At 46.7% G+C, this 26,962-nt stretch overlaps 1 protein-coding gene across 1 annotated transcript in view; it reads right to left on the bottom strand.

Moving 5' to 3' along the window:
* The window catches only part of OGA (O-GlcNAcase), an 867,474-nt gene that overhangs the window by 103,042 nt on the left and 737,470 nt on the right, over positions 1-26,962 (bottom strand). Inside the window, exon 14 of the mRNA XM_069611624.1 lies at positions 21,087-21,279. Coding sequence (XP_069467725.1) covers positions 21,087-21,279 — 193 coding nt within the window. The remainder of the gene's footprint in view (positions 1-21,086; positions 21,280-26,962) is intronic.

Here is a 26,962-nt window from a genome sequence, read left to right as displayed (position 1 = left end):
CGCTGTTCCTGAGTCTCAGTCATGGGGACAAGAGGGAGGACGTCGAGGGACTCCTGCACTGCACAGGGACTGGTCACAAAGCTGGCAAATTTTTGATTCCGGTAGCTGTCGTCAAGCACACAAACGGGTGTCCTTCTCCCTGGCTATTTGGTTTCCTGCAGCACTCTGAGGAAAATACAGCTGTTAAGCAGAAACCTGTGCAGTTCCCTCTGGGACCACTGCAAAAGATTTAGGCCTACAGATGTTTGGCAGTAAACCCACTTGGTAGCAGTCTGTACCACACAGATTCACTTGGTAGCTGTGGCTGAGCAGTCAGACTTCCCTCAAGAAGAGTTAGGCAGTATGTGGAGTATACAAGATAGGGCAATTTACACAGTAGAACAAGCAGACACGGAACAGAGCTTGGGTGTAAAGATATATAATTATTTATTTATAAAAACACATCTATGAAAAACACACTGGCACTAATACGGCAAACAACTTCAATTACTACAAGTATATCAATCCCCTAACAATATTTCGACAAGTCTAGGTTCAACGGCACCACTTATTTGCAGACAGAGGTGAATGCTTTAACCTAGATGGCACTCTAATATTCGTTAGAACGGGAGAGAAAAGGCAGGGTATGAAACCAACTCGATACCAACACTTTTACGAAGCAAATGCAAGGCAAGTTAGGCAGGGTCTACTGTAGATCACAAAGTTCAGAGGCCAGGCCCACTCGGAGAGAGGCAAGGCGATAGGTCCCAAAAAGTATCACAGTGGAAATGCACTTTGAGTCTTTGTAGCAAATTGTCACAGAAAGGTTGGACCAGTTTAGAACAGAAAGTTACGAAGGTCTGGAGGCGACCCAATGGAAAGGTAAGGATTTAAGACACCTCACGCTAACCGTCACAAGGGAAGCCAGGCGGACACAGTACCTTGTAAGTGAAGAGACAGCTCCGGCGGGAGCAGTTGTTCCTGGTGGTGGATGCAAGTCGGGGCTTTGCCAACAGATGAGATGGTCTCGTCGTCGAAGGAAAGTTGAAGTTCGTTGCACCAGCAGGGAAGAGACCAGCCGCGGAGTGCTCCGTCACAAGGCACCACCTTTTGGTCGCGGTACGGGTTAGTGGCTATCCAGTTGCCGGGGTGCTCGGCACGGGCAATTCGACCACTACACCCTGGAAGCGAAGAAAAAGCAAAGGGACTGGTTGTTCCCACCAGTCAGGGGAAGAAGACTCTCCGGCGGGGAGATCTCCTCTGTCGTTGGGAAGTGGTGAGTCGGTTCAGAAGGGCTCCACCGGAGGTGTCGTTGTTGCAGGTCGGCTCAGTTTTACCCTCGTCGGATTCTTAGGTCCTGTGGCGACTTCTGAAGATCCAGTCCCCAAAAGCCCTGCTTTTATGCAGAAAACCCCCATTCATTCAGCCTAGCTGTCAATCAAACCACGCTAAGTGGTGAGCGGGGTGGCCCACCACTTGGGCCAATCACACCAGAGTGCGACTTGAGTTGGCAAGGCAACTCAGTCCAGGGTGCCTAAACCCCCTCCCACACCCCCTGTGGTACCCAGACAGAATGGCACCACTTTGGAGGGCCTCTGTGCAGAAGCCCACCAAAAGTGGAACAAAGGGGTCAACCTTTGGTTCGGAGTTTCAGAGGCGAACACATACGCCATTTTAAAAACCGAGTTCTGGCAGAAAATACCATCCGGTAGATTTATTTAAGACAAATAAACCGGCGGTATGTTCGAGACTAATGTGAAAAAGTATTAGCCTCCAACAATGGGAAGAATCCCATAGAATTATATTCAGGGTCGAATATAATAAGTAGTTTCCACTGCCACCAGCCAAAACTCGACGAGGGGGGACAGTGCCCCCTCGAACAACAGACCCAGGGGTAATCAAATTACCCCTACCAGTACGTCCACAATAGGATGGTTTGTACTAGTTCTGTTAGTAAATTTAGGTCTAGCAAAGCCAATGGTGACTTTACATGCCCTGGGAGACCGTAGTCAGTCCCAGGATATGGAGTCTATGGTGGGGATCCTCTAGGACACCCCAGTGTTACGGCACGGAGGGTGCGGTGTAACACATAGTAAAACACATGAGACCCTATGGAGTAAAAGACCCCATAGCCCATAGAACACATTGACATTCAAAGGAATTAACCACATTCATGTCCAAGAGTGGGAGAAAAGAGTCTCACTCTTGGCAGGATGAAAAAAACAAACTCCAGAAATCCAGCAAAGCTGCTGGGGGACTCACTAGGTTAGGAAATTCAGCCTAAACAGAGAATTCTCCCTAACAACAGCCAGCTACGAGAATGGTATCCAGATGGCTTACAAATTGATTGGTCCAATTAACTCCAAGGAAGAAGCCGTCATTGAAGGGCTACTCTGTGGAGAGGAACTTGGCGATTCGGACCTGCAGCAGGGCTTCACCGTGCAAACCAATGGTCCAGGAGTTGCAGCAGCCGTCCTCTTCCAGCTCGCCTTCCGTTCTTTCCTTCCAGTGGTCGACTCTGCCTTCCAAGCCAAGAGAGACACTTTTTATCCAGTTTCCTCCCATTCATTCCAGCCTACTTGCAACTAACCCAGCACGGTGGCTGTCCTTGCCGGACACTCAGCCAGCCAGTCACACCAGAGTGCATTTGGGTCTCCTAGGAGACTAAGCACAGAGTTTCGGGCAACTCCCTCACTTCCTGCCCACCCCAGACACTCAGGTGCCAGAGGTGGTCTTCAGTCCTGAAGCCCGCCAAAGGCGTAGGAACAAAGGGACCAAACCTAGTTTGGCGCGCAGAGAAACTCTAAAAGGACCTTTCCAAAAAGAAATGGTGAAAAAAAGAAGACCGGGACCCGTTTAAACAAAGGAGGCTCGGATGCCATCTTGAAAAACATGGCTCCCGCGATTTAACGCTACCGGTGTTCGCGGTCGAGAAAAATCATGATATTTCGTTGTAAAACCACTGCCACCAGCCATTTCGAGAGAAAAGGGTTGCATTGGACTGCTACATGCGTTTCTAGACATAGGGAATACTAGGTAACCCCTCCAGCACTCTATTGTAAGATAGGGTGTGCTGGGTCTAGGAATTTAAAAAGACTAAAGTCAATTTAACTTTATTTTCTCTGGGAAACAGTAGTTTATCACAGAGAAGGTATCTAAACCTTTGGACAGCCTAAGATGATACCTATGAAGTTGTCTAAAACTCCATAATCAAAAGACCACAAAAGTAAAACACACCTCAAAATACATGAGCGAGTGGGACAAAAGGCTCACACTCTCCAGGTAAAAAAAATCAAATCCTCAAAATCCAGCAAAGTTGCTGGAGGTCTCTAAGGTAAAAGGAATTAGCAAATTTATGAGAATTCTCCCTAACAATCGGCCACCCAAGTCACCCCCTGCCGTGGCAGCCCCCTCGGCCAAGGACCAAAGGCAAAGGACAGCTCCAGTGGTGTCTGCCGGTGTCCGCCGTGGTAGGATGTAGCCTGCAGCCGTCGACCTGCTGCGACTGATCAGGTAAGTGGAATCTGACTGTGTTGTATTGTGCTGTTCTCAAATACTTGCTCAACAACTTGGCTGCGTGTGCTCCCTCACATGGTAGGCCCTGCATCCTGTTCCCCCATCCCTGTGTTTTCCTTCTTTCCTCTCCCATCTCAGCTCTTCCCTCTTCGATCTCTTGTGTACTTCCTGACACAGTCTCGTGCTCCACTCTTTCAGGAATTACTTTGCATTGCCTGCATTCTTCTTCTAGGTTCCTGTTGTGTTCTGTGCCTTGTTGACTGTATTGTTGATTGTATTGACTTGGTATTTGTTCTCTATAGTTCTTGATATTGTGTTGCTATCCACGGTTTGTGGCATCACATTGCAGTTGCCTGCATTCTTCACTTCTAGGTTGCCTGCTTGTGTTTTGCTTTTGGCCCTGTATTGCATCTGTTTTCGTTACTTCTAGGTTGCCTGCTTGTGTTTTGCTTTTGGCCCTGTATTGCATCTGTTTTCGTTACTTCCAGGTTCCCTGTTGTGATTTCTGCTTTGCCTGGTTCTGTACTTCATCTGCATTCTCTACTTCTAGGTTCCCTGTTGTGCTCTTTTTATTCTGATAGTTCTGTACTGCATCTGATTTGTAGGTCTGTTCTTGGTTGAGCCCCCCTCCCTTTCGTTTCCCCCGGTGCCTGCCTCCTGCCTGCCCTCCCTGCGTAACCTCCTCTAGCCCCGCCTCTGCTCCCCTCTCCCTACCACCCTCTTTCCTCTCCGCACCCCCTATGTTGCTCTCTGTGTCACCTACCTTTTCTAACTGCTTTTCTATGGACTATCCAATCCACCTCACCAAGTCTGCCAGGAAGAAGTTCAAAAGGGACGTCCTAATCTCCAACCCAGGCCTCCCCATCGCTGATACCTATACCAGTGCTTCCTTCAGACAGACCCTTACTGACATACTCTTTGTCGTTCCCTCCCCAGGCCTATGGACCTCCCCATTTGGTCTCTGTTCTCCCTTTTTCCTCTTCTCCCATTAATGGTGGCCCCAGATGGGAGACCCTCCTGGCCCCCTTCCACTTCTCTAAGACCATCATTAATGTATACTTAAATGGCACCGTCTTGGTCCAGGGCCCTCGGGCCAATCTCCTCCTCTTTGATAGACGCTTCCCGTGCCTCATCAACTTCCTTTCCTCTCCTGCTATCCCTTCTTACCTCTCTCAGGCTCCTCTGCCGCCTCCTTCCTCTGCCACCTCTTCAGCACCACCTGAAGCTTCTCTGGCCACCCTGTTGCCTCCCTCCTCTGCCACCCCTCTGGCACGCTGTTCTCCCTCTCCGACTACCCTGCCTTCTCTTCCTTCCTCCTCTGCCCATCCTCTTGCACCTCCAACACTTCCGCAGGATGTACATCTGACCTGTAAACCCTTCAAAGGTGGTAACCTGCTCCACATCGCTACTCTCAACTCTCGTTCAGCTGTCAAACACTTCTCTGACATCCGCCATCTCCTGGAAGAGCTGGAGTTGGATGTATGTCTCACTGAAACTTGGTTATAGGTCAGCTCTGTCACGAGTTTTGACACACTCCTTCCCGATGGCTACAAGATCCCCTCCAATGTTGAAGCCAGGGCAAGGTGCCACAAGAAGGTTTGTGTGCAGACAAGCAAAGTATAAAAGCGAACCCAATCAAAAGAGAGACGCATAAGATGCCAATGTGGGGGGGGAGAGGTTTTCAGCAAGTACATTTGAGCAAAATATTACCACATGTTAGGGAGAACTCTCAGAAATGTGCTAATTCCCCTCTACTTTAGAGGCCCCCAGCTCTTTTGCTGGACTTTAAGACTTTTAATTTCTAACCTGGAGAGAGTGAGAACCTTTTTTCACACACTCATCTATCTTTCTGTGATTTGGACTCTGTTTCTTTTGACTTTGGAGTCTGAACTCCATAGGCATCTTTACATTGTGACACACATCACCCTCAGTGCAGTGTCAGAGAAATGCTTTGGATTTCTGCTAAGGTTTAAATACCTTCTCTTGGATAACTACGATTTCCAAGAGTAGTAAAGTGAAAATGACTTTACTTACATTTTACTCTTTATAGACCCAGCACACACTATCTTACAATAGGGTACTGGTGGGGTTACTTAGTATCCCCTTTGTCTATATTCTCATGTAACATTTTTATGTTACCCTTTCTACAATTAATGGCTGGTGGTAGTGGTTTACTTTTTCCTACCATTGTGTGTTTTTACCACAAGCTGCAATTGCAGCTGCAGTATAGCAACCATGGGTGCCCATTTTTTCAAAATGACCCTGGTCGCCTTTTTTCGCCATTTCTTGCTCTAAAGGTCCTTCTTGAGATTTACTCAGCGCCAAACCAGGTTTGGTCCCTTTGTCCGTTTTGACTTTGGCAGGATTCACTGTGTGTCTGGCAGAGCAGGAAGCGACAGAGCTTCACAAAACTGCCAGTGCTTAGTCTCCTTGGTTACAGGAATACACCCAAAGGTGATTTGCTGACTGTGCTTGGAGGCCAGCCGCCCTGCTGTGTGAGTGACAGCTAGGCTGAAAATGAATGGGAGAGACTTGCATAAACGGCAAGGTCTTTTGCAAGGAAGGCAGAGCGGGCCACTGGATGAAGGAATCCGAAGAAGAACTTGGAAGAGAAGCTTGCTGCAACATTGGTTTGCCCAGTGAAGCCCTGCTGCAGTGCTGAAGCTTCAAATTTGCCTAGACTGGAGAGGCCCTGCTAAGGATGACTCCTCCCCCTGGGTTGTTGGGACCAATCGACCCCAAGACGAACTCAAATGGAAACCCTCTCTGATGGCTGTACTTCCATTGCTGCTGCAGCAACCAAGTGCAGGGGACAGGAACACCAGAATCGAGTATAGTTTTTAAACCAGACCCGAGCTCCAGGAAGATTCTCTGGACTTCCTCGAAGCAGGACTAACCAAGCCTGAGCCACCTCAACAGAGTACTGCACCCCAAAAGCAAGGAAAGCCCAGCAGGTGTCCAAGAACCGCAGTGGTGCTATTCGCGAGAAGCTGAAACCGCAAAGTGCAGCTGATCTGAACTTTGTCCATTGCTCCCACCGCCCTTCAAATCGTAGTTCAGAAGACCCCAGACATCCTCCCTCTTGTCCCCATGACTGAGGACCAGGAACAACAGGCGCTGCGGACAACAACAGGAACAGAAGCCAGCTGGAACCAATTTCTTCAGACCTAAAATACTGTAAAACTAAGGGGTACTTGCCTCTTGTAGCATTGCTAGCTCTCAGATGAGACTTGCTTTGGCTGCCCCTAGCAGAGTTGCTAGCAGCTTTGCCCATCACAAGCCTTCCAGCTTGTGGCCCCAACAGTTATTTTCCTTTTCAACAAAAACTCTAACATTGTGCAAGACTTTACTTACCTTCCAGAAGACTCCAGCTCCCCTAGACTGTGCTCAAGTAACATTGGCCGCCCTGACCCCCTGAAGACTTCTAACCTCAGACTTTGTGTTTTGATCTGTCCCTCCAAAAACCCACACATTCTTTACTTGTGTAGCTGGGAAAGGGTTCATCTACATTGCACTGGGGGGTTCAAAAGTTCTTACCTGTTTGAGAAACTTGTTAAACCATTGTTTCTTCCCCCTAACCTTTTCCTTTTAACACCAAACTTGGTATTGCTCTAAATGTACCAGTGATATATCAATGTCCGCAGTGTCCTTGTTATTTAAGTCACCTTAGGCTGTAGGAAGTGTCTGTGTGCCATCCCAAATGGGTATCTACTGATTTATTGAAACAGAGTGTATTTTTGAAGTATATTTTAAGTGTTACATATTTGCTCCCTTCCAAAGAAGGCTTATTCAAACAGACTATAAATTAATAATTAATTGTTTAATCACGAAATCTTGAGTATAAGTTTTATTTGGATACCTGTCACTGTGAAAGTCTAGGTTACAAACCTACAGCTAACATTGGCCCCTCTTGAGATAAGCCTGGCTGCTCAGTTACTCTACCAACTTGTGTAGTACATGCTTATACCAAAGTTTGGGTTAACTATTGCCAAGAGGACAAGGCTGGTGCAGTCTCCCACAGGGTACCGCATACAATCTTGCCTAACAGTCATCTTTGTCAAGAATTCTTTCCAGTTTCAGAGAGCGCACACTGGTGCCTTTTATTCTCACAGATTTGATCCCTAGAGTGCAAGGCTGACCGTGCGAATCCCTGGTTGGTCTTTCATCCACTGATCTTTTCGTGGTTGGTGGTCTTTCTTGGATTGGAATGGGTCTGCTGGTAGGTGAGAGATAATTTCCTCCTTCTGAGTAGTCTCGTCTGGGGATTGAGGTTTTCGAAGGAAGAGGTAAGGCTTTGATACGCCTTTCGTCTTGCAGGTTTTCGGTTTGATGTTGTAAGCTTGTGATTTTTCAGAGGATGGACGCAATGAGTCACTTAAGTATCCAACGTTCAATTTACTCGCTGCTTTTTTTCTTTTTTCAAAGGATGAGGCAGCGCGAAGAGTGATGGTCTGAGGATGACGATTTACTGGTGTTGACATTGGGTGACTTTGGTTGAATAGTCCCAGAGTTGACATCCTCTGTGATCGGTTCCGATTCCGAGTCTTCAATGTAGTACGCCGTTAAGTTCATCAGAGCTTTCTTTGTTGGGCTATGATCGTTGTCTTTTAGAGGGAGGTTCAAGGGTTTCGCATCTCCTGTACGGACGATCAATAGCGGTGCTTTAGGGGGAAGTTGAGTTTTGGTTGGTAGGTTCTCCCTCAGTGCTGGTTTCGGTGGGACCTTCCAACCTATTTGTGGCTGTGTGGTTTTGACAGTAGGCTGTGGTGGTGCAATTGAGGAATTTTCCGACACCACAATCCGATCTTTATCAATGTTAATCTTATTCAGCTTATGGGAGAAAATTGCGAATTCAGGGTTGATTATTCCAGATGGTCGTGGATCCTCTTTCTGGATTTTGTCCGATTCATCCTCCAGTAGCACACATGGTCTGAATTGTTTTTGAGGGACCGGAGGAAGGGTCCCGCATGGTTGGTTTCGTGTGAGGTAGATTGATGGTGGCCATTTCTTCATCAGTTAAATCGACTTGGGGTAGAGTCTGTGAGGTCAGTGTGGTTTGATGATGCATTGATGGGAGAATGGAGCTTTTAGTTGAGATGTCATTACTAGAAAGGAACTGCAAAGTTCCGTTAGTAGCGTTTCTCGACTCGTTAGCCGCAATATAGCCTAAGTTTAGAATGCACCATCGCCATCAATGTGGTGTGATCCTTCAATGTGTCATTCATGGACTCACAATTTTGTGAAAGGTGCTAAGGCGATGGTTAGTGTGGACATCATTGTTAACAAATCTGGTTTATTTTTCCTGGCAGACGATTTCTAATATATTTGTTTTTGAACAATCGAGACTCAAGGTTGACAGAGTTGTTGGATTTAGAAAGTCCTGCGAGAGGCCTCTTGGACAGACATGCCGATCACGAAAGTGGAGAAAACGTTTCTCACAACACTTGACCATCTCTGGTGGATTAATGGCTCTGCCGTGTCCCCCTCCTTGTTTACCTTTCTTACGGTTAGACCCATGAACCTTTGAACCCTGTTTTTTTCTTCTTTCCCTAGTTCAGATTCTAGGTCTGCGTTTACGCTCACCTGGTCTCCACGGGGGCGTTGCACGAAGCTGAGCGATGAACGTCTGCGCGTGTCTCTTCCTGTCCCACTGCTTCACTCACGCTTGGGCGCTATCCTAAAATGATGAACAGAGAAGTTACTTGCTGCGTAGGGTGGGCTAGACTCCCACCTCCCTAAAACCTCCAACCGCTTCCCTCTGTGCTTAGGTCTCACCTTAGGTATTTTAACGATGGGCTCTCCCGTCCTGCGTCTGAATGCAGGTGCACTTTAATGTTCGTACAAACTTTCACTGGATCTAGTGCCTTCACTGATCCTACAGCCTGTAAGTGGAATCCAGACCAGCTGTGACTCTGTAAGAAAGTCTTGGTACCAATTGGTTCTTGGTAACTGTTTTTGCTTAATGTGTTTCTTCTTGTTGCCAAAGTTTCACTATTGTCCTCATTATTTGCAGGAGCGGTCTTGGAGATGCCAGGTTAAGCAATGAACTCCTAAATGCGGCGCTGAGCGATGTTTATGCAGGTGGGTGTTAGCTTGTGAGCGCGGCGTCGAGATGCATTTTAAAATGGGTATTTTTCTATTGCGCGGCTAACCTGGTGTCTTTTTCTTTCCTCTGCAGGTGCAGCGATGCTCCGTAGCAGTGATCGTGTGGACCGCTTCGAAGGAATCCTGAGATGACTGATGCCTCTGGGTAAGTGGTCTCCTTTCTGCAGGTGCGGTGGTCCACAGGAGCGGCGTTCGGATGGAATTGGAAAGACTGCTTCTCTCAAGTAAGAACCTAACTAATGTTGTTCTTGTTTTTCCCTTTTTCGACAGGTGCTGATGGTCCGTGGTTCCCGATGAAGATAACAGGGTGCGGCTGAAGTCCAGGCAAGCAGGAGCAGAGCTGGCACGGTGAGCGTTAACGCTGCAGGAGTGCAGACTAACGCAAAGCGTGTTCTGCTCTTTGGGTGTGGTTTATGTAGCCCAGGTAAAGTAGTCCCAGGTAATGTAGTCCCAGGCCCAGCCACACCCTAGAAACTAGATTGCATAGCTCAGTTCTGTGTGCCTCCATGTTCACTGGAACCTCATTCCATGTAGTCAAATAGTACGAGCCTGGTGCCAAATGCGCTATAACTGGCTCCAGGAGAGCCTCTGATAACGTTCTGTGGTCTTTAAAGCCCCAATGGAAGCCTGCAACTTGGGAAGGCTGGTTTGGCCCTGAAGACTGGGGCAATGCATCATGATAGCACTCCCCCCTAATGCCCCTCTCAGGGTGGGTTCTCTATCTGGTCCAGGCTTGTTTGGATGATTTTGATGGAACTTTTTCACCAGGCGTGGTGCATGAATATGGTTGCTAGGTTCCCATGCGCTCTCCTGTGGTCTATAGCCTTTCCAGTCAACTAGGAAGAATAATTTAGACTTGACAATTTTGGAATCCAGAATATCCTTAACCTCAAATTCGGGTTCCCTGTCGACCATGATTGGCTTTGGTGGTTTTTTAACTCGAGTTCTTGGTTGCACTGGTTTCAAAAGTGAGACGTGAAACACTGGATGGACTCGCATATGTGGTGGTAACTCCAATTACACTGCCACAGGATTGATGATGGCCTTGATGGTATATGGTCCTAAATATCTAGGATTAAAAGTATGAGTTCCTCTTACTGGTATATGTTTGGATGCCAACCAGACTTCATCCCCAATTTGATATTTCAGAGCTTCACTCCGATGTTGGTCTGCAAATCTTTCGTGTTTTTCTTTAGCTTGCTTCAGATGCTTTTCCACCTTTTCGAAGGCTTGTGTGATGGGGCCAGGGTGTAGGTGGAATGTCTAAAGGTTGCAAAAGACCAGATGTTTTTTCTTTTGAGCTTTGTTCTGTGCACAAATACTGCAGGATAGTACAAATTGTGCAATGTCTTTACGCTAAATTGGCCACCAATATTTTTTTATTTAATACATTATATTGGTTTTTACAATAAACAAAACTCACTCAACACACCCGACATTTTCAATTACTTGCTTCATGGCAGACATTTGCATGTAATGTATTGCTGTCTTACCCCTGGTCATCACTAGTTCATAGATCCGGGAAATTTCGTGCCCCCCCCCCCCTCTGAGATATACATCGTTTCTATGACTGTGTCCGGTTGTTCTGCTAGTTCTGCTTCAGACCATGTCTCCCATACCCGTTTGATTATTCTGGTATACGTGATATTGTTGTAAAGCAACTTCATACTCTTCTTAGTTTACTTGATAGTTCTTTATTATAAGTTACTTGAGCTGTTACAAGAGAAGGACCACCGGGTCCCACCACCCAGGCTCAACTGACAGCATTGGAACTCTGGAGCGAGGCTCATAGTTAAACATTCCATGCACTCACAGTGTTCCAAGCCATCTTATAGTTCCATCAACAAGTAACATCACAACACATCTCCCTTTCTATTGACAATGCAAAGATGTCCAACGCAGTCAACATACTAACACACAGACAACCTTAAAAAGGAAAATGCTGCGTTGGGGAACCTAACTGAACATTTCGCTGTGTCATATCTCTCCTCGCAAAACACTACCAGGAAGGACCCATTCCAGGGTAACTTTCATGGACCCTTCACTAAGGAGAACTATGCTGACGAGATTTCATCTTTTAGAGATGATGCAACTCAAAACATATGGGTGACACCAATGACTATGGTATAGATCACCCAGACACATATGGAAGGATATTCCCTACCAACGTGATACTAACCGAAACACTTGGAGCATATACTCCCTTACTCTTTATTCCTTATCATACGTTAGGAGATCCCTCACCACCTCCTTACACTTTGACCTAATCAACGTTAACTCCTCACAAAGTGGGACGCTATCCCTATTGACACTGGGACGCTATCCCTATTCACAGTGGGACGCTATCCCTTAACATTTGGACGCGATCCCCTTCACAGTGGGACGCTATCCTTTCCTTCAGTGAGACGCTATCCCTCATAATGGTGGGACGCTATCCCTTCCTTCAGTGGGGCGCTATCTCTCTTCATTGGGACGCTATCCCTTCACAATGGGACGCGATCCCTTCACAGTGGGACGCTATCCCTTCACTATGGGACGCTATCCCTTCACTATGGGACGCTATCCCTTCTCAGTGGTACGCTATCCCTTCACAATGGGACGCTATCCCTTCACAATGGGACGCGATCCCCTTCACAGTGGGACGCTATCCCTTCACTATGGGACGCGGTCCCCTTCACAGTGGGACGCTATCCCTTCACTATGGGACATCCCTTCACTCTGGGACGCTATCCCTATTCACAGAGGGACGCTATCCCTTCACTTTGGGACGCTATCCCTTCACTTTGGGACGCTATCCCTATTCGCAGAGGAACGCTATCCCTTCACTTTGGGACGCTATCCCCTCACTTTGGGACGCTATCCCTTTCTTCAACTCAAAACATTTATACTTCAAACACGATGTCTATAACTTCCCACGTAAAACCTTAACTCTACATACTTCCATGCACTGCATTTTGTAACTCATTTTCACTAAGAGACAATGCAACGTTTAAACATTCCCATACAATAGCATTTCCATTTCTATGTGTCCATGTTGCTATTTGCAACCACCCTGAAATGCCTCAAAGTGTTAAATCTAGCTGCTCGACACCACACCCGTAACTCACATACTTGCATAAATTGTGCATATCTATGAAAGTCCACATGAGTCCATTTTATCCTGAAATGCCTCAAAATGTGTTACATCTATTACATTTTAACTTCTCAACCTCCTATACTCGCAAACTTCTTCAGATAACACTTTCTCAACCTCACGTGCAGTTCCCACACACACACTGATCATTAATCCTTAAACTGATCTATGCATGCATGCAACTGCAAATACAACAAAAATTTGAAAGGATATATGCTGGTCGCTCGAACTTCTACTTCCTTTATGAGTCCAACGTTCATGACATCTGGTTTAGATCACTCTGCCACCATAGATCTCATGCTGTGCTCCTGCTTCCTTTGTCGTTGCGTCACCCCGATGCACCGCTTCCACTCGTCGTGCCTTTACTACAGTGTAGTTTGTATCCTTCCTTCATACGAACGAGATCAGTGCTTCAAATGCTGTTGTCCTGCCTCCCCTTTTTTTTTTTCGTAATGCTGCGTACGGTCGTATGCACACGCCGTCATGGCTCTCAACCTCTCTCCCGCATTGCGCATCCGGCGTGAGCATTTTCTGTTCCGCTGCGTACAGTCAAATGCATACGCCGCAATGCTTCCAACCCTTCTTCCGCATTGCGCATCCGGCGTGACGCAACTGAGGGTCCTTTTCTCTTCTCTACATCCGTCCTCAGCCACCTCGCTTTACATTTCCTGTTCAGACGGGCCGATCATATGGGCACATCCGCGGCGCATCTATTGGCGGTTACATCTTGCTACGTCCCGACCTGCGGGGCACGATTCTGCGAACGAACACCATCCAGTGTTCCATCGGTTAGCCAACTCTCCAGGACGCACCCTGACGTCATCATTTATACACACGGAGGTAATCTGTTTTAAACTCCAGGTGCTCAACCGTCATCCATTTGTAACAGAGCCCCGTGCTCACAGTCCTTAGTCAGCACTAGTTTAACATAGAAAACACCGCCGAACTTCATTTTACACCCCTCTTTGACAGTTTCTCATATTCTGTCACTGAATTCAGGGTAGGCTACGTGTGCCAATTCAAAATATCTTCCAACTTTACACTTAATCCTCAAGGGGACTTCTGTTACCAGGGGAGTTAGGGTTTTCTTTACTGCCTTAGTACGAAAGACACTCTTCCTTGCTTGACGCTGGGGCTCCACATTTCTCTTTATCAGCCCAAACGCCCAAATGGAGTTTGTTTACTTCCAGATCTCTTGTGCTCTACTTCTTGCTTATGGGGCTAGCGCATCACTATTAGGGGTTGTAATTATTTTAGGGAGCTTCTACTGTTTCCCTTCTTCCGCTCCCCTAATTCTTACTGTCCTTAACCCCTTGCGCTAATAGCCCCCCCCTGGGTGATGGGACTTACTTGGATGACTGGGGGCAGTGGTCTCTCTGCTTCTTCTGCTGCTCCCCCACCACAGCTCAGCTCACTTCTTATCTTGGTTCTTGGTAATCCTCGTCGCCATTGTTGTAAAGCAACTTCATACTCTTCTTAGTTTACTTGATAGTTCTTTATTATAAGTTACTTGAGCTGTTACAAGAGAAGGACCACCGGGTCCCACCACCCAGGCTCAACTGACAGCATTGGAACTCTGGAGCGAGGCTCATAGTTAAACATTCCATGCACTCACAGTGTTCCAAGCCATCTTATAGTTCCATCAACAAGTAACATCACAACACATATGTTGGCCCCTGTGTACTCCCGTTTCATCCACCAATGTTTGAAAGTCCAGTGTTTTCCCCTCCTGCCATATATCTCCCAGGGTCGCCAGGCCTACCGGCTCCCAGTATTTGCGGATCCCTTTCCTCAGTTGTTCATCCGCCCTGCAAAGCGCCACAAGTGGCGCCTGCGGAAAGCTTGGTGCCGGGTTTCCCACGGCCCGGCACGCTTTGCGCCATGTCTTCCAGCCCAGTTCCAGCAATCTCGAGCGCTGTTGCAGCTCTGGTTTGGGTAGCCATATCAGTTCTTTTAGGAAGTATGGGTCGCATTCACCCCTCAGTAGTCTAGATTCTGCGGTCTCATCTTCCGACAGCCACCTAGCGACATATTGTAGCTGTCCTCCCAGGTGATGCATTTAAAAATTCGGCAGGTTAAAGCGCCCCCCGCCCCCCGTCATACGTAATTTGCAGTTTCCATAGGGCTATTCTGTTTCTGGAGTTGTGCCACAGGAAACCTCTACACAAGCTCTGGAGTTTGGCAAAGAAGCGGCGTTTAGGCAACATATGTGGGATATTTACAAAGTTTAGTTGCCTAGGCAGGACCACCATCTTGAGCAAGGCCGCCCTCCCCACCATAGCTATGGGGAGCTTTGCCCAGAACCCCATGCTGTTCCTAATACCATCCACTGCCCTCTCCGTGTTATATTTATGCTCATCTGCAAGCCGGTGGTATATGTTAATCCCCAGGTATCTGAATGTTCTAGTCTGCCAGGGTATCTGCAAGATAGGTACGTTCTCCTGTGTACCTCCCCAGGGGGAACATGCATGACTTTCTGGGGTTCACCATTATGCCCGAGAGAGTCGCATAGTGCTCCATCACCAAGACATATTGCTCTGGGAAACGCAGGTATAGCAGTATATCATCCACGTACAATGATATCAAGTGCAGTCACCCTTTAGTATAAACCCCCATTTCTTCATACTGCTGTCTTGGGGAAATCGCTTGTGGTTCTAAAGCCAAGATATATAGCATCGGGGACCATGGGCAGCCCTGTCTCGTGCCTCTGCTGAGTTGCCATTTGTCTGAAATTATCGCCCCCGTTTTGACCCTGGCTATTGGGGAGCTGTACAACATTTTCACCCACCGCAGGTACCCAGGTCCCATCCCATAACCTTCCAGGACCCCCAACATCCATGGCCACCTTACGGAGTCGAAGGCTTTCACTGAGTCTAGCGAGACTACTGCTATTTCGCTCGGGTCGCCCTCTGCCTGTTCTATTATGTGGTGTAGTCTTCTATGGTTGTCGGATATGCTTCTGCCTGGGACGTAGCCGGTTTGATCGGGGTGTATAAGTTTATTACCCTTTTCAATCTGTTAGCTATCGCTGTCGTGAGGATTTTGCTGTCCTGGTTTAACATGCATAGGTATGACCCGCAATCCGAGCCTGGCTTATCAGGTTTGAGGAGCGGAATAATTACGCCTCTCTCAGAGATTCTGGGAGTCTGCCTTTCTCAAAGGCCTCGTTAAGCATTGCCAGTAGTGGGGGGAGCACTTCCTGTCTATATGTTTTATAAAATTCACTGGGGAGTCCATCTGTCCCTGGGGCTTTACACGTGGGCAGATGCAATACCACTGTCTCTAGTTCCTCTAGTGTGATAGGGGCATTTAGATTCTCCCTTTCTTCCTTGCTCAATTTAGGCAAGCCTATGTCTTCAAGCATCTCCCGAGTCTCCTGCTCTGCAATCTCCCCCGCGTCCTCGTGGAGGCGTTTGTAGAATCTGAGAAATTCCTTATTCACTCCCTCCTGGGTTTTCCAGACTTGGTCCTCTTCACCACTTATCTCCCCGATTGCTGGTCTAGGTGTCTCTTATACAGCCATGCAAGCAGCCTCCCTGGTTTGTCCCCTCCAGCATGTTGTGCGCCTCAATGTATTTTGTATAGTTCAGATTGCAGAGCCTCTCCCAGAGCCCACCACAAAAGCTTGTTGTAGTTGGTCCACCTGATCATCGTTCTGGGAGGCACCCTCACTATTCATGATACCTTCTAGTTTCTTTTCCGTCTCATGTAGTCCTCGCTCTATCCCCCCCTTGGTGCCCTCTAGATTTGGATATGGCCGCCCCCCCTCACTACTACCTTAAAGGCCTCCCACAGGGTTACTTCCGACTCCACGGTCCCTGTGAAGTTGGCCACCAATATATCCTTTTAATTTTAGCTTAAGTTTTTGCAATCCCAGGATGACCTTCCACTAGAGATTAATGGTAATTTGAGATTACTTGTTCCTGTAGTTCTTTACTGGGTAAATAAAGGCGCCCTCGAAAGTATGGCAGTTGATGCGCAACTGTATGGTGTTCGCTTTGGGTAGACCAATCTTGCAAAGTCTTTGCATCTATTAGATGCAGAATTTCCTTTTGGATGTCGTCCAAGGTCAGATGTAGTAATTCCCAAGATTCTTCCCCCTGGGATTATGGCTACTGGATCCAGGGTTGAGTATGCATTTTCATCTACGCCGATACGGGAAAGAGCGTCAGCTTTTCCGTTCCGACAACCGGGATGATATGTAATCACAAAAATCATATTCGGCAAAGAATAGGGCTCATCGCAGCTGGCGAGATGTCTGGGCTTTTGCTGTCTTTAGGTACTGCAGATTGCGATGATCAGTGATCATTGACTGTGTCTTGCTCCTAGGAGGTAATGCCGCCAAGCTTTATAAGCTGCTTTAATGGCCAAGAGTTCTTGGTCTGTCACAGCCTAATTTAGTTCAGAAGCTGAGAATTTTCGCTACCAAAAGGCCAATAGATGAAGTTGACCCGTCTCAGGATCTTTTTGGGAGAGAACTGCCCCCACTGCGAGACTGGAAGCATCGGTTTCAACCACATATGGGAGATCTGGGCGAGGGTGTTTCAGGATTGGGGCTGAGGTAAATCTTTCTTTTAATTCCTCGAAGGCCTTTTCCGCTTCATCCAACCTTTGAACGCGTTTTTCTTTCGCAGCAAGGATGTGATTGAATGCACAATTTGAGAAAAACCCGGAATGAACCGACGATAAAAGTTTGCAACGCCAAACATACTCTGGACTCCTTTGATTGATGTTGGAGGGCCAATTGAGGATGACATCCACCTTACATGAGTCCATACGAACACCTCGGGAAGTTAGAACAAATCCAAGAAACACAACTTCGATGACATGGAAGGAGCATTTTTTCTAGTTTAGCGTATAACTTATGTTGCCGGAGTTTTACAAGGACAGCGCAAACATGTTTCACATGGTCTCGATTGGAAGCGGAGTACACCAGAATGTGGTCCATGTACACTAAGACGCAAACATCAATCAATTCTCGTAAGACGTCATTCATGAATTACTGAAATGCCGCCAGAGCATTACAAAGACCAAAGGGCATTACCTGGTATACAAATAGCCCATATTTGGTGTGGAAGGCGCTTTTCCATTCATCTCCTTTTTTAACTCGTACAAGATGATACGCCCCTCTGAGGTCCAGCTTGGTATAAATCTGGGCATCTTTCACCTGATCCAACAGTTCAGGGATAAGAGGTAGGGGGTAACGATTTTTTTACAGTCACTTGGTTCAACACGCAGTAGTCTATTACAAGTCCTTAAATCTCCCTCCTTCTTAGGTACGAAGAATAAGGGCGAGGCTGCCGGGGATTTGGATGGACGGATAAAACAGTTTGCCAGATATTGGTCCAGATATGTTTTTAAATGGAGATTTTCAGGTTCAGTGAGCGCATAAATTCAACCGCACGGAATCTGTGCGCCAGGTACAAGGTCGATTTGGCAGTCATATGGACTATGGGGTGGTAGGGTATTGGCTTGATCCTTCTGGAAGACATCCTGAAAATCTTGGTATTCCTGGGGTAGTGTGTTTGTTAGACCCATGATGACCGTTGCTACTTCTGAGGTAGGTTTTTTTCTTTTCAGTCAAGGATTCTTCCATTTTATAACATGTATGAGCACATTCATCGGAGAAGGTCAATCTCTTAGCACGCCAGTCAATGTGAGGATGTGTTTCCAACCACGGCATTCCTAGAATTATTTGAGGTTGTGGAGCCTCGATTAGATAGAACACAATGGCTTCCCGATGCCCGTCTTGGCACAAAAGTGTCATCTCTGCCATTGAGTGCGTTACAGGGCCTGAGGATATCTCCGTTCCGTCGACAGTGGTGACCATTTCAGTTGTTGCCTTCTTGCAAAGAGGAAGATCCATTCTTGATGCCAATTCTTGATCCATATAGTTACCAATTGCTCCGCTGTGAATGTATGCTCTGACCACATGCATGCACGACGGTTGTTGGCGACTGATTAGAATTATTGGCAAGGCTAGGTGCGAGGTCTGAGAATCCTTCTTTATGCTCGACAAACAGACCTCTATGCCTTTCGGGCGTGGAAGTTTTCCGTCTCTGATTCAACCTTGTCAGTGACCCCCAACTGCCTTCTTGGGTCGTTTCACTGGACATTCTCGAAGGAAGTGGCCGGCATTCCCGCAATATAAACACAATTGTTGCTGTCTCCTTTTGTCTCTTTCGGTCTTGGATAATGGTCCTCGAACTCTTCCAATCTGCATAGGTTCAGACATGTCGGTAGGTTTTGAAACATTTTCCCTACGGCGCACATAAACCCGATTTTCCATTTTAGCTCGATCATCTTTTTGATCCTGCAGTCTGTGGTCTAATTGCACCACCAGGTTAATATATTCCACACAGTCTCCAAAACATGTTAGTTCACCTCTCAATCCATGATGGAAGATTGTTGTTTTTTTGTTTTCGGGCCAACCAGTTTCAACTACAAATCTTTTCAAGGTTGGGATATATGTTAATAGATCTTCGTTCCCTTGACGCAAAGATAGAAGTTCATTGTCTAATGCTTGACCTTGGGTGTGCCGAGCAAACAGCTTCTCCTTTTCTTGTTGAAACCTCTGGAAGTCCCGCAGAAGAGGGTCATCCTGATTAGCAAGTGGTACCAACCAGCCCGCAGCACTGCCACTCAGATAAGAAAGCACTAAAGCAACCCTCGATTGATCATTTGGAAAAGCTCCAGGTCTACATAGGAAATGAAGGCGGCACTGGTTCATGAAAACTGCATATCTTTTTGGGTTTTCAGTGAAGCGTTCAGGTGGAGCCAAAGGAACGGCCCCCGGAAGAACCACCTGTACGGGGTTGCTTGACGGAGCTGGAACCGATGACCTGATTCCAGGTAAAGGTGTTTGACCAGCCTGCTACTGAAGTAATTGTCTGGTTAGTTCATCCGTGCGATCTTTAGTCACAATCAGCTCTCTTTTTAGAGCATTCGTTTCCTGCCGAGCAGAGTGCACCTCGGCACTGAGTTGTCCCAAAAGCTGGGCTAATTGGTCGGTCTCAGATGTTTCCATGACGCCCAGGTAGAGAATTTTATGGAGGCTTTGCGTTCTGTTATGCTCACCTGGTCTCCACGGGGGCGTTGCACGAAGCTGAGCGATGAACGTCTGCACACGTCACTTCCTGTCCCACTGCTTCACTCACGCTTGGGCGCTATTCTAAAATGATGAACGGAGAAGTTAACTTGCTGCGTAGGGTGGGCAAGACTCCCACCTCCCTAAAACCTCCAACCGCTTCCCTCTGTGCTTATGTCTCACCTTATTGTATATTATTTCAGTAGAGGCTGTGTTAGGCAGATGGTTTTTTCGAGTGATCAAGGAAGCTTTCTGCTGTGTGTCTAAGTCAAGTGGATAAAAGCTATGCATCTGTGCCTGTATTGAAATCTATAAGTGGTTAAAGAGTTTATGTGTCACCGGTGCGCCCCAGTCTGGATCTATGACTAGGTCCGGAGTTTGAGAGAAGTTCTCCCCTGCTGTCGGGAGCTCCTCCCCCGCTCTTACGGACCTTAGAGTTTTCGTTGCGCCTTGTGGAGGGAGTTCAAAAACAGGCAGTGAGTTTCCCCTCTTCGGGCTGTTGGAAGCATACCGAGGTGCCCTCCACCCCTCCCTGTCGGGCAGCGGCCAGGTGGGGTCCGTATTCGGGGCTGCCTGTAACCCGAATACAAACGGGACACAGCGTGGGATAAGCACTACGGGTTGCAGGGAGCCTCTGATTAGGGGGCTTGGTCGTAGTCGCTGGAGAAATCCTTCCTGCCTGGCATGCAGGGATGCATAGAAGGCAGTGTGCATAGATGGTGATCGCTGGGCTGGGGTGATTGATGGCTTAGGCGATGGGAACAAGGAAATGTTTCGAGTGGAGGTTTTATAAACTTGCTTAGCCGCTGATGACGATGCTGCGTCTTTTAGCGGGGAGGAGAGAGGGCAATATCCTTAGTACGGAAGGACAACCTAAGGGGTCACCATCTTTCCATAGTCTGAAGCTTCGGAGGGTACGACCCTCCTCCATCCTGCCTCCTCGTGCGGACTGCGCTGATTGAGATTAACTCACAACTCCTGCTCTGCTTGGAACTCGAGTTTTTGATTTGGGCGCCTCCTCCAGCAGTGTAGAGAAGGAAAAACACCAAAGCAGCAAGGTACTGCAACGGACTGCACTGACTGAAATTAACTCACAACTCCCACACTTTACATTAAAACACATACACAGCAGAATTCATTATAAAAACTTGGATGACTTTGCCTTAGTCTAAAAGTTTGTTCTTATAATTTACCTATAGTTGTGCTGTTACTACAAATGCCATCTATTGTTAAGAGAAAATAGTGCATTAGCTTTAAAAAGCTCACCTCTGCTTCAGAAAGATCTTTATCATTATTTGGCTTAGTGTACTTTTCCTGCATGAAAGGTATCCATGAATGTTTACATTTTTTGATGAAGGGCGTCACATCAACTGTGCCAACTGCATATCCACAAATACCATCTTCATCTTCAAGAACAAAGCAGTAATCGAGACTAAGAGATAGAAGACCTCCAACTAATCTGCAAAGAAAAAGTAGATTCCATGGAAAGAGTGAATCGCAAATTGCACAACAGTTTTTGTATAGTTAACTTACTATTCATTTACTAGCAAGACACATTTCCATCTTGAATGACCTGTCCCAGCAACCCTGGGCTTTTCATGTGGCTTCTGTAAATGTTTTGAAATCCATCACTAATCATATAGCCTGCTAGACCTTTAGAACCCCTCTTCAAGAATTGACAACTTCAATTCATTGCTGCAGCAGGTAAGTACATTTTCAGATAGCTCTGTTTAGAATGGTGTGTTGGGTAAGGATTAGTACAGTCCAACTGGCTTGGGACTACACAAGACTTATCTCTTGGTATTAGGTAACCCACTGTTAGGCAGAATTGCAGGCAGTACCCTCTGGGAACACCACACACAATTAGCACTACAGGTGTAAGCCAAAACCAACCTTTGGTATAAGTCTGTACCACACACTTTTGGTATCGAGCTGAGCAACCAGGCTTATCTCAAGAGGGAATGTGAGCAGCAGAATAAGTCACACAGAAGTATCACAATCACAGTGGTTAAATTAGACACTTGCACTCAAGGTTTCTTGGTAAAAAATACTTAAACATTAATTTACACAGTCATTTAGAAAACCTTCACTAGTAGAAATCAACTCAATATTAAACACCAATATACTACAGTATCTAACTCCAAGTTTTAAAGACAGTTTGCGCTCCCCTGAAAAAGTAGCCAAATGGCACTTCAGTACTTCTAAATAGGAATAAAATGCATGAGTTTGTACAAAGGGTTAAAAAACACTTCTTTTAGATAATGCAAATGTTCATTGTACCAGGAGGGTCAGTTCAATAGGCCAGGCAAAGGTCAATAGTCTAGTGTTCTTGGATAGGACAGCACAGTTCTGGTACAAATGGAGAAGTCTTCGTAAAAGTTTTTAGAAGTAGTTCACACTATAAAGAAAGATATGCTGGCTCACAAACTGATTAGGCCTGCGAGTTTGGCAAAGTTTCACAAACTTCCACTGCGAGAGTTAGGATCTCTCAACCGTATGGCACAGTACCTTAAAGTGGAGCAAAAAATATGCAGCTGAAGACGTTGGTTCCTGGCAGGTCCTGCAGGTCTTGCTGCTCTTGAGCCTCAGTCGTGGGGACAAGAGGGAGGACGTTGGGGGACTCCTGCACTGCACAGGATCGTTGTCGGAGCAAACAAAATGGCGTCACTTCAGCTCAAGTAGCTGTGGCTTCCAAACACAAACTGGTGTCCTTCCACCGGTTTAACCTTAACCAGCTCCTAGAATGGTATCCAGGCATTTGCAGAGTTCATTGGTCCCACCAACTCAAAGGAAGAAGCCGTCCTTGAAGGAGCTTTTCTGTCGATTGGAGATCTGGCAATTTGGGGTTCCAGCAATGCTTCACTGGGCAAACCAACGGTCCAGTGGTTTCAGCAGCCGTCCTCTTCCAGCTCATCTTCGGTTCTTTCATTCCAGTGGTCGAATCTGCTTTCCAGTCCTGGAGACTCCCCTATTAAACAGTTTTCTCCCTTTCATTCCTGCCAGCTGCCACTCACCCAGCAGGGTGGCTGTCCTTGCCGGACAGTCAGCCAGCCAATCAAGTCAGTCCATTTGGGTCTCCTAGGAGACCAAGCACAGGGAGTTTCGGGCACCTCCCTCACTTCCTGCCCACCCCAGACACTCATACGGCATGGGCATACTTCAGTCTTGAAGCCTGCCAAAAGCTCACAAACAAAGGGACCAAATCTGGTTTGGCGCGCAGAGTTAAACACCAGAAGGACCGTTCCACAAAGAAACGGCGAAAAAAGGTGAGTGTTTTTACAGAGGGGTCTTGGGAGCCATATTGAAAGACATGGAGGCCCCAATTTTTAGCTACCGGCGTTCGGGAAAAACCATGGTAGTTCATTATAAAACCACTGCCACCAGCCATTTCAATAGGTAAGGGTAGCTTCTGACAGCTACAAGAGTGTTTAGACATAAGGGATACCAAGTAACCCCTCCAGCAATTTATCGGAAGATAGTTTGTGCTGGGTCTATGAATTTAAAAAGACTAGTAAAGTCAATTTAACTTTACATTCTCTGGGGAACAGTAGTTCATCCCCAGAGAAGGTATTTAAACCTTGGGGAGTCCAAAGGACACCCCTGTGCCACTGCACTAAAGGTGCTGTGTGACAACAATAAAAAATGATGCCTATGGGGTTATCTAAAACTCCATACCCAAAGAACACAATAGTAAAACAAACATCAACATAGCTGAGAGAGTGGGAAAAAGGCTCACACTCTCCAGGGGAAAAAAACAAGTCCTCAAAATCCAGCAAAGTTGGATGAAGGCAAATAAGCACATTTCTGAGAATTCTCCCCAACACTCGTTCCCCCGCCCCCCCCCCCCCCCCGCCGGACTAAGGGACAGGAGGATTTAATCCACCCCTGGATGAATCTCCTTACTCCAGTCGGTCAAACATTCTGGAGTGACCATCAGCATTTTGGCGATTACACCCTGGCCTGTGTTCAATGGTAAAATCAAACCCTTGGAAGCTGATTGACCATCTCAATAGTTTTGGGTTCTCCCCTTTCATCTGCATTAACCATCTCAAGGGTTGGTGGTCAGTCTGCATCACAAAAGTAGATCCATACAAGTATGGTCTAAACTTCTTCAGTGACCACACAATTGCAAAACATTCTCTTTCAATGGTTGCCAACCTTGTTTCTGGTTCCTTCAGCTTTCTGCTAATGAAGCAGATGGGGTGCGCCCTACCTTTCTCATCCAGCTGAGTCAAAACTGCACTTATACCTGTATTGGAGGCATCTGTCTGCACAATGAAGGTTTGGCTATAGTCAGGAGCTCTTAGGACAAAGGGCTTCAAGTCCTTCAAATGCCTTAGTGCACTCCTCATGCCATCTGACCTTTTTAGGAAATTTGGGTGAGGAGACTACATTTTAGGGAGAAGCTATGGACCCATAGTTCTCAATGAAGTTCCTATAATAACCAGTGAGACCCAAGAAGGCTCTCACTTGGGTTTGAGTAGTAGGGGTGGCCCAGTCTTGTACAGCTTGTACTTTGCTAAGCAATGGCCTTATTTCACCTCCTCCTACCTCATGTCCAAGGTAGACCACTTTGCTCTGACCAATGTGACATTTACTTGCCTTTATAGTCAGATGGGCCTGCTCAAGAGCCTGCAAAACATATCCTAAGTGGTCAACGTGTTCTTTCCAAGTAGGGCTGAGCACTGCAATGTCATCCAAGCATGCCATGCAGAAATCCTCCATCCCATTCAGAACTTGATTAACCATCCTTTGGAATGTTGCAGGTACATTCTTTAGTTCAAAAGGCATTACCTTAAACTGGTAGAGGCCGGCTGGAGTTGAAAATGCAGTTTTCTCCTTGGCATGGTCTGTCAGGTCTATTTGCTAATGGCCTGACGCCAGGTCAAATGTACTGTGGTACTTGGCTGAACCAAGTTTATCCACCAGATCTGTCCTAGGTAAAGGATGGGCATCAGTCTTTGTGACTGCATTAAGAGCTCTATAGTCCACACATAATCTCAACTCCTTGGATCCTGCCTTTGGTACTAGCACAACTGGACTAGCCCATGGACTTGTAGAGGGCTCCATCACCCAGAGATCAAGCATCTTGGTTACCTCTTCCTTGATGTGGGTTCTCACATTATCGGACATCCTGTAACCTCTGCTTTTAACAGGTAAACAGTGAGAATATCATGCTGGCCCCAAGGTGTCAAGCCTGGTGATAGTGAAAACAGGGAGACAAACTGATTTAACAGAAAATTGCACTCCTCCTGTTGTTCAAGTGTCAGATTAGAAGAGAGATTAACTCCCATTTTCTCATCTAAAGGTTGTCCCCTGAGGAGATCAGGTAGAGGTTCACTCTCTTCCTCCTCTTGAGCTGAAGCTAGAAGCAAAACTCCCACTTCTAGTCTGGTGACATAAGCATTTAAGCGGTTGGTGTGAAAGACTCTGGGAGCCTCCTTAGGATTGCCCAAGTCCACCATATAGTTGACCTCTCCAAGTTTACCCACAACCTTGAAGGGTCCTATCCACTTGTCCTGTAAGGTCCTCTGCCTTGTAGGAACCATAATTAAAACTAGCTCGTCTTGAATAAATTCCACCATGTTGGACTTCTGGTCATGCCAATGCTTCACCAGAGCCTGACCTGCTTTTAAGTTATCGGATGCTTCTGTTATCATGGGTCATTCTCCTGCGGAGAACTAACACAGTCAGTGACTTCCACTGGCTTGGGGGAAGGAGCACTTTCCAGCTCCTCCTTAGTTAGGGCCAATGGGCCTCTAACTGGATGACCATAGAAAAGCTCAAAGGGACTAAATCCAACTCCTTCCTGAGGGACTTCTCTATAAGCAAAGAGAAGGCATGGCAGTAGAAGGTCCCACATTCTTCTAAGGGGTTCCTCTAAAGCACCTATCATGCTCTTCATAGTATGGTTAAACCTCTCTACCAATCCATTTGTCTGAAGATGGTAGGCAGTTGAGAACTCGTAAGTCACTCGACAGTTCCTCCACATGGCCTGCATGTAGTGGGACATAAAATTAGATCCCGTCAGAGAGGACTTCCTTAGGAAAACCTACCCTGGTAAAAAAATACCAAGTAGGGCCTTAGCAACAGCCTAGGCTGTAACAGTCCTCATAGGTATGGCTTCAGGATACCTAGTAGCATGGTCTACTACAACCAATATAAATTGGTTGCCTGAAGAGGTTGAAGGGTATAAGGGACCAACAATGTCAATTCCTACCCTTTCAAAAGGAACTCCCACCACTGGGAGAGGCACCAAGGGTGTCACAATCTTGGCTCCACTCTTGCCAGATGTGGGACAGCTCCTACAGAATTTGTCTACATCTGACGCCAATTTTGGCCAGTAGAAATACAGAGAAAGCCTTTCCTTGGTCTTCTTGAAACTCAAGTGACCAGCCAAAGGAATCTCATGGGCTAACTGTAGGAATTGTCATCTGCTTTCCATAGGCACTACAAGTTTTCTGTAGTCCCCAGGAAACAGACTCAGTAGGCTCACTGTAGAAGAGGCTGTTAGGCAGAAACCTGTGCAGTTCCCTTAGGGAACACTGCAAATGATTTAGGACTGCAGGTGGTTGGCAGTAAACCCAATTGGTAGCAGTCTGTACCACCCAGATTTACCTGGTAGCTGTGGCTGAGCAGTCAGACTTCTCTCAAGATGAGTTAGGCAGTATGCAGAGTATACACAATAGGTACAGAGATACAGTAGTACAAGCAAACACTGACCAGAGCTTTGGTGTAAAAGTATATCATTATTTATTTAAAGACACACTGGTAAATTACACTAGCACAAAAAAGAGGTAAGTAAATTCAACACACAGTCACTATTACTAGATGTACATCCCTTATTAGACAAGTCTTATTTAACACCACTTATTTCCAGACAGAGGTGAGCGCTTAACTAAATATGGCACTCCAATAAGTTAAGAAAAAGGGAGGGAACAAGGCAGAAGTTAGGAAAAGCACACAACACAATACTTTAGAAGCACCCAGCAAGGTAGGAAAGTCGAGTCTACTGGTGAGCAAAAGGTTCAGAGGCCAGGCTCCCTCTTAGAGAGAACAGAGCACCAATGCGCCCTAGATCACACAGCTAAAAAGTCTTGAAAAGTCTTGCAGGGAGTTCAGCAAAGAATTAAGTCAGCTCA

Source organism: Ambystoma mexicanum, chromosome 8 (assembly GCF_040938575.1).
Source record: "Ambystoma mexicanum isolate Mex_15411 chromosome 8, UKY_AmexF1_1, whole genome shotgun sequence".
Taxonomy (NCBI): Eukaryota; Metazoa; Chordata; class Amphibia; order Caudata; family Ambystomatidae; genus Ambystoma; species Ambystoma mexicanum.
Note: the sequence above shows the minus strand (reverse complement) of the source record. Positions and strands in the feature narration are given on the sequence as shown.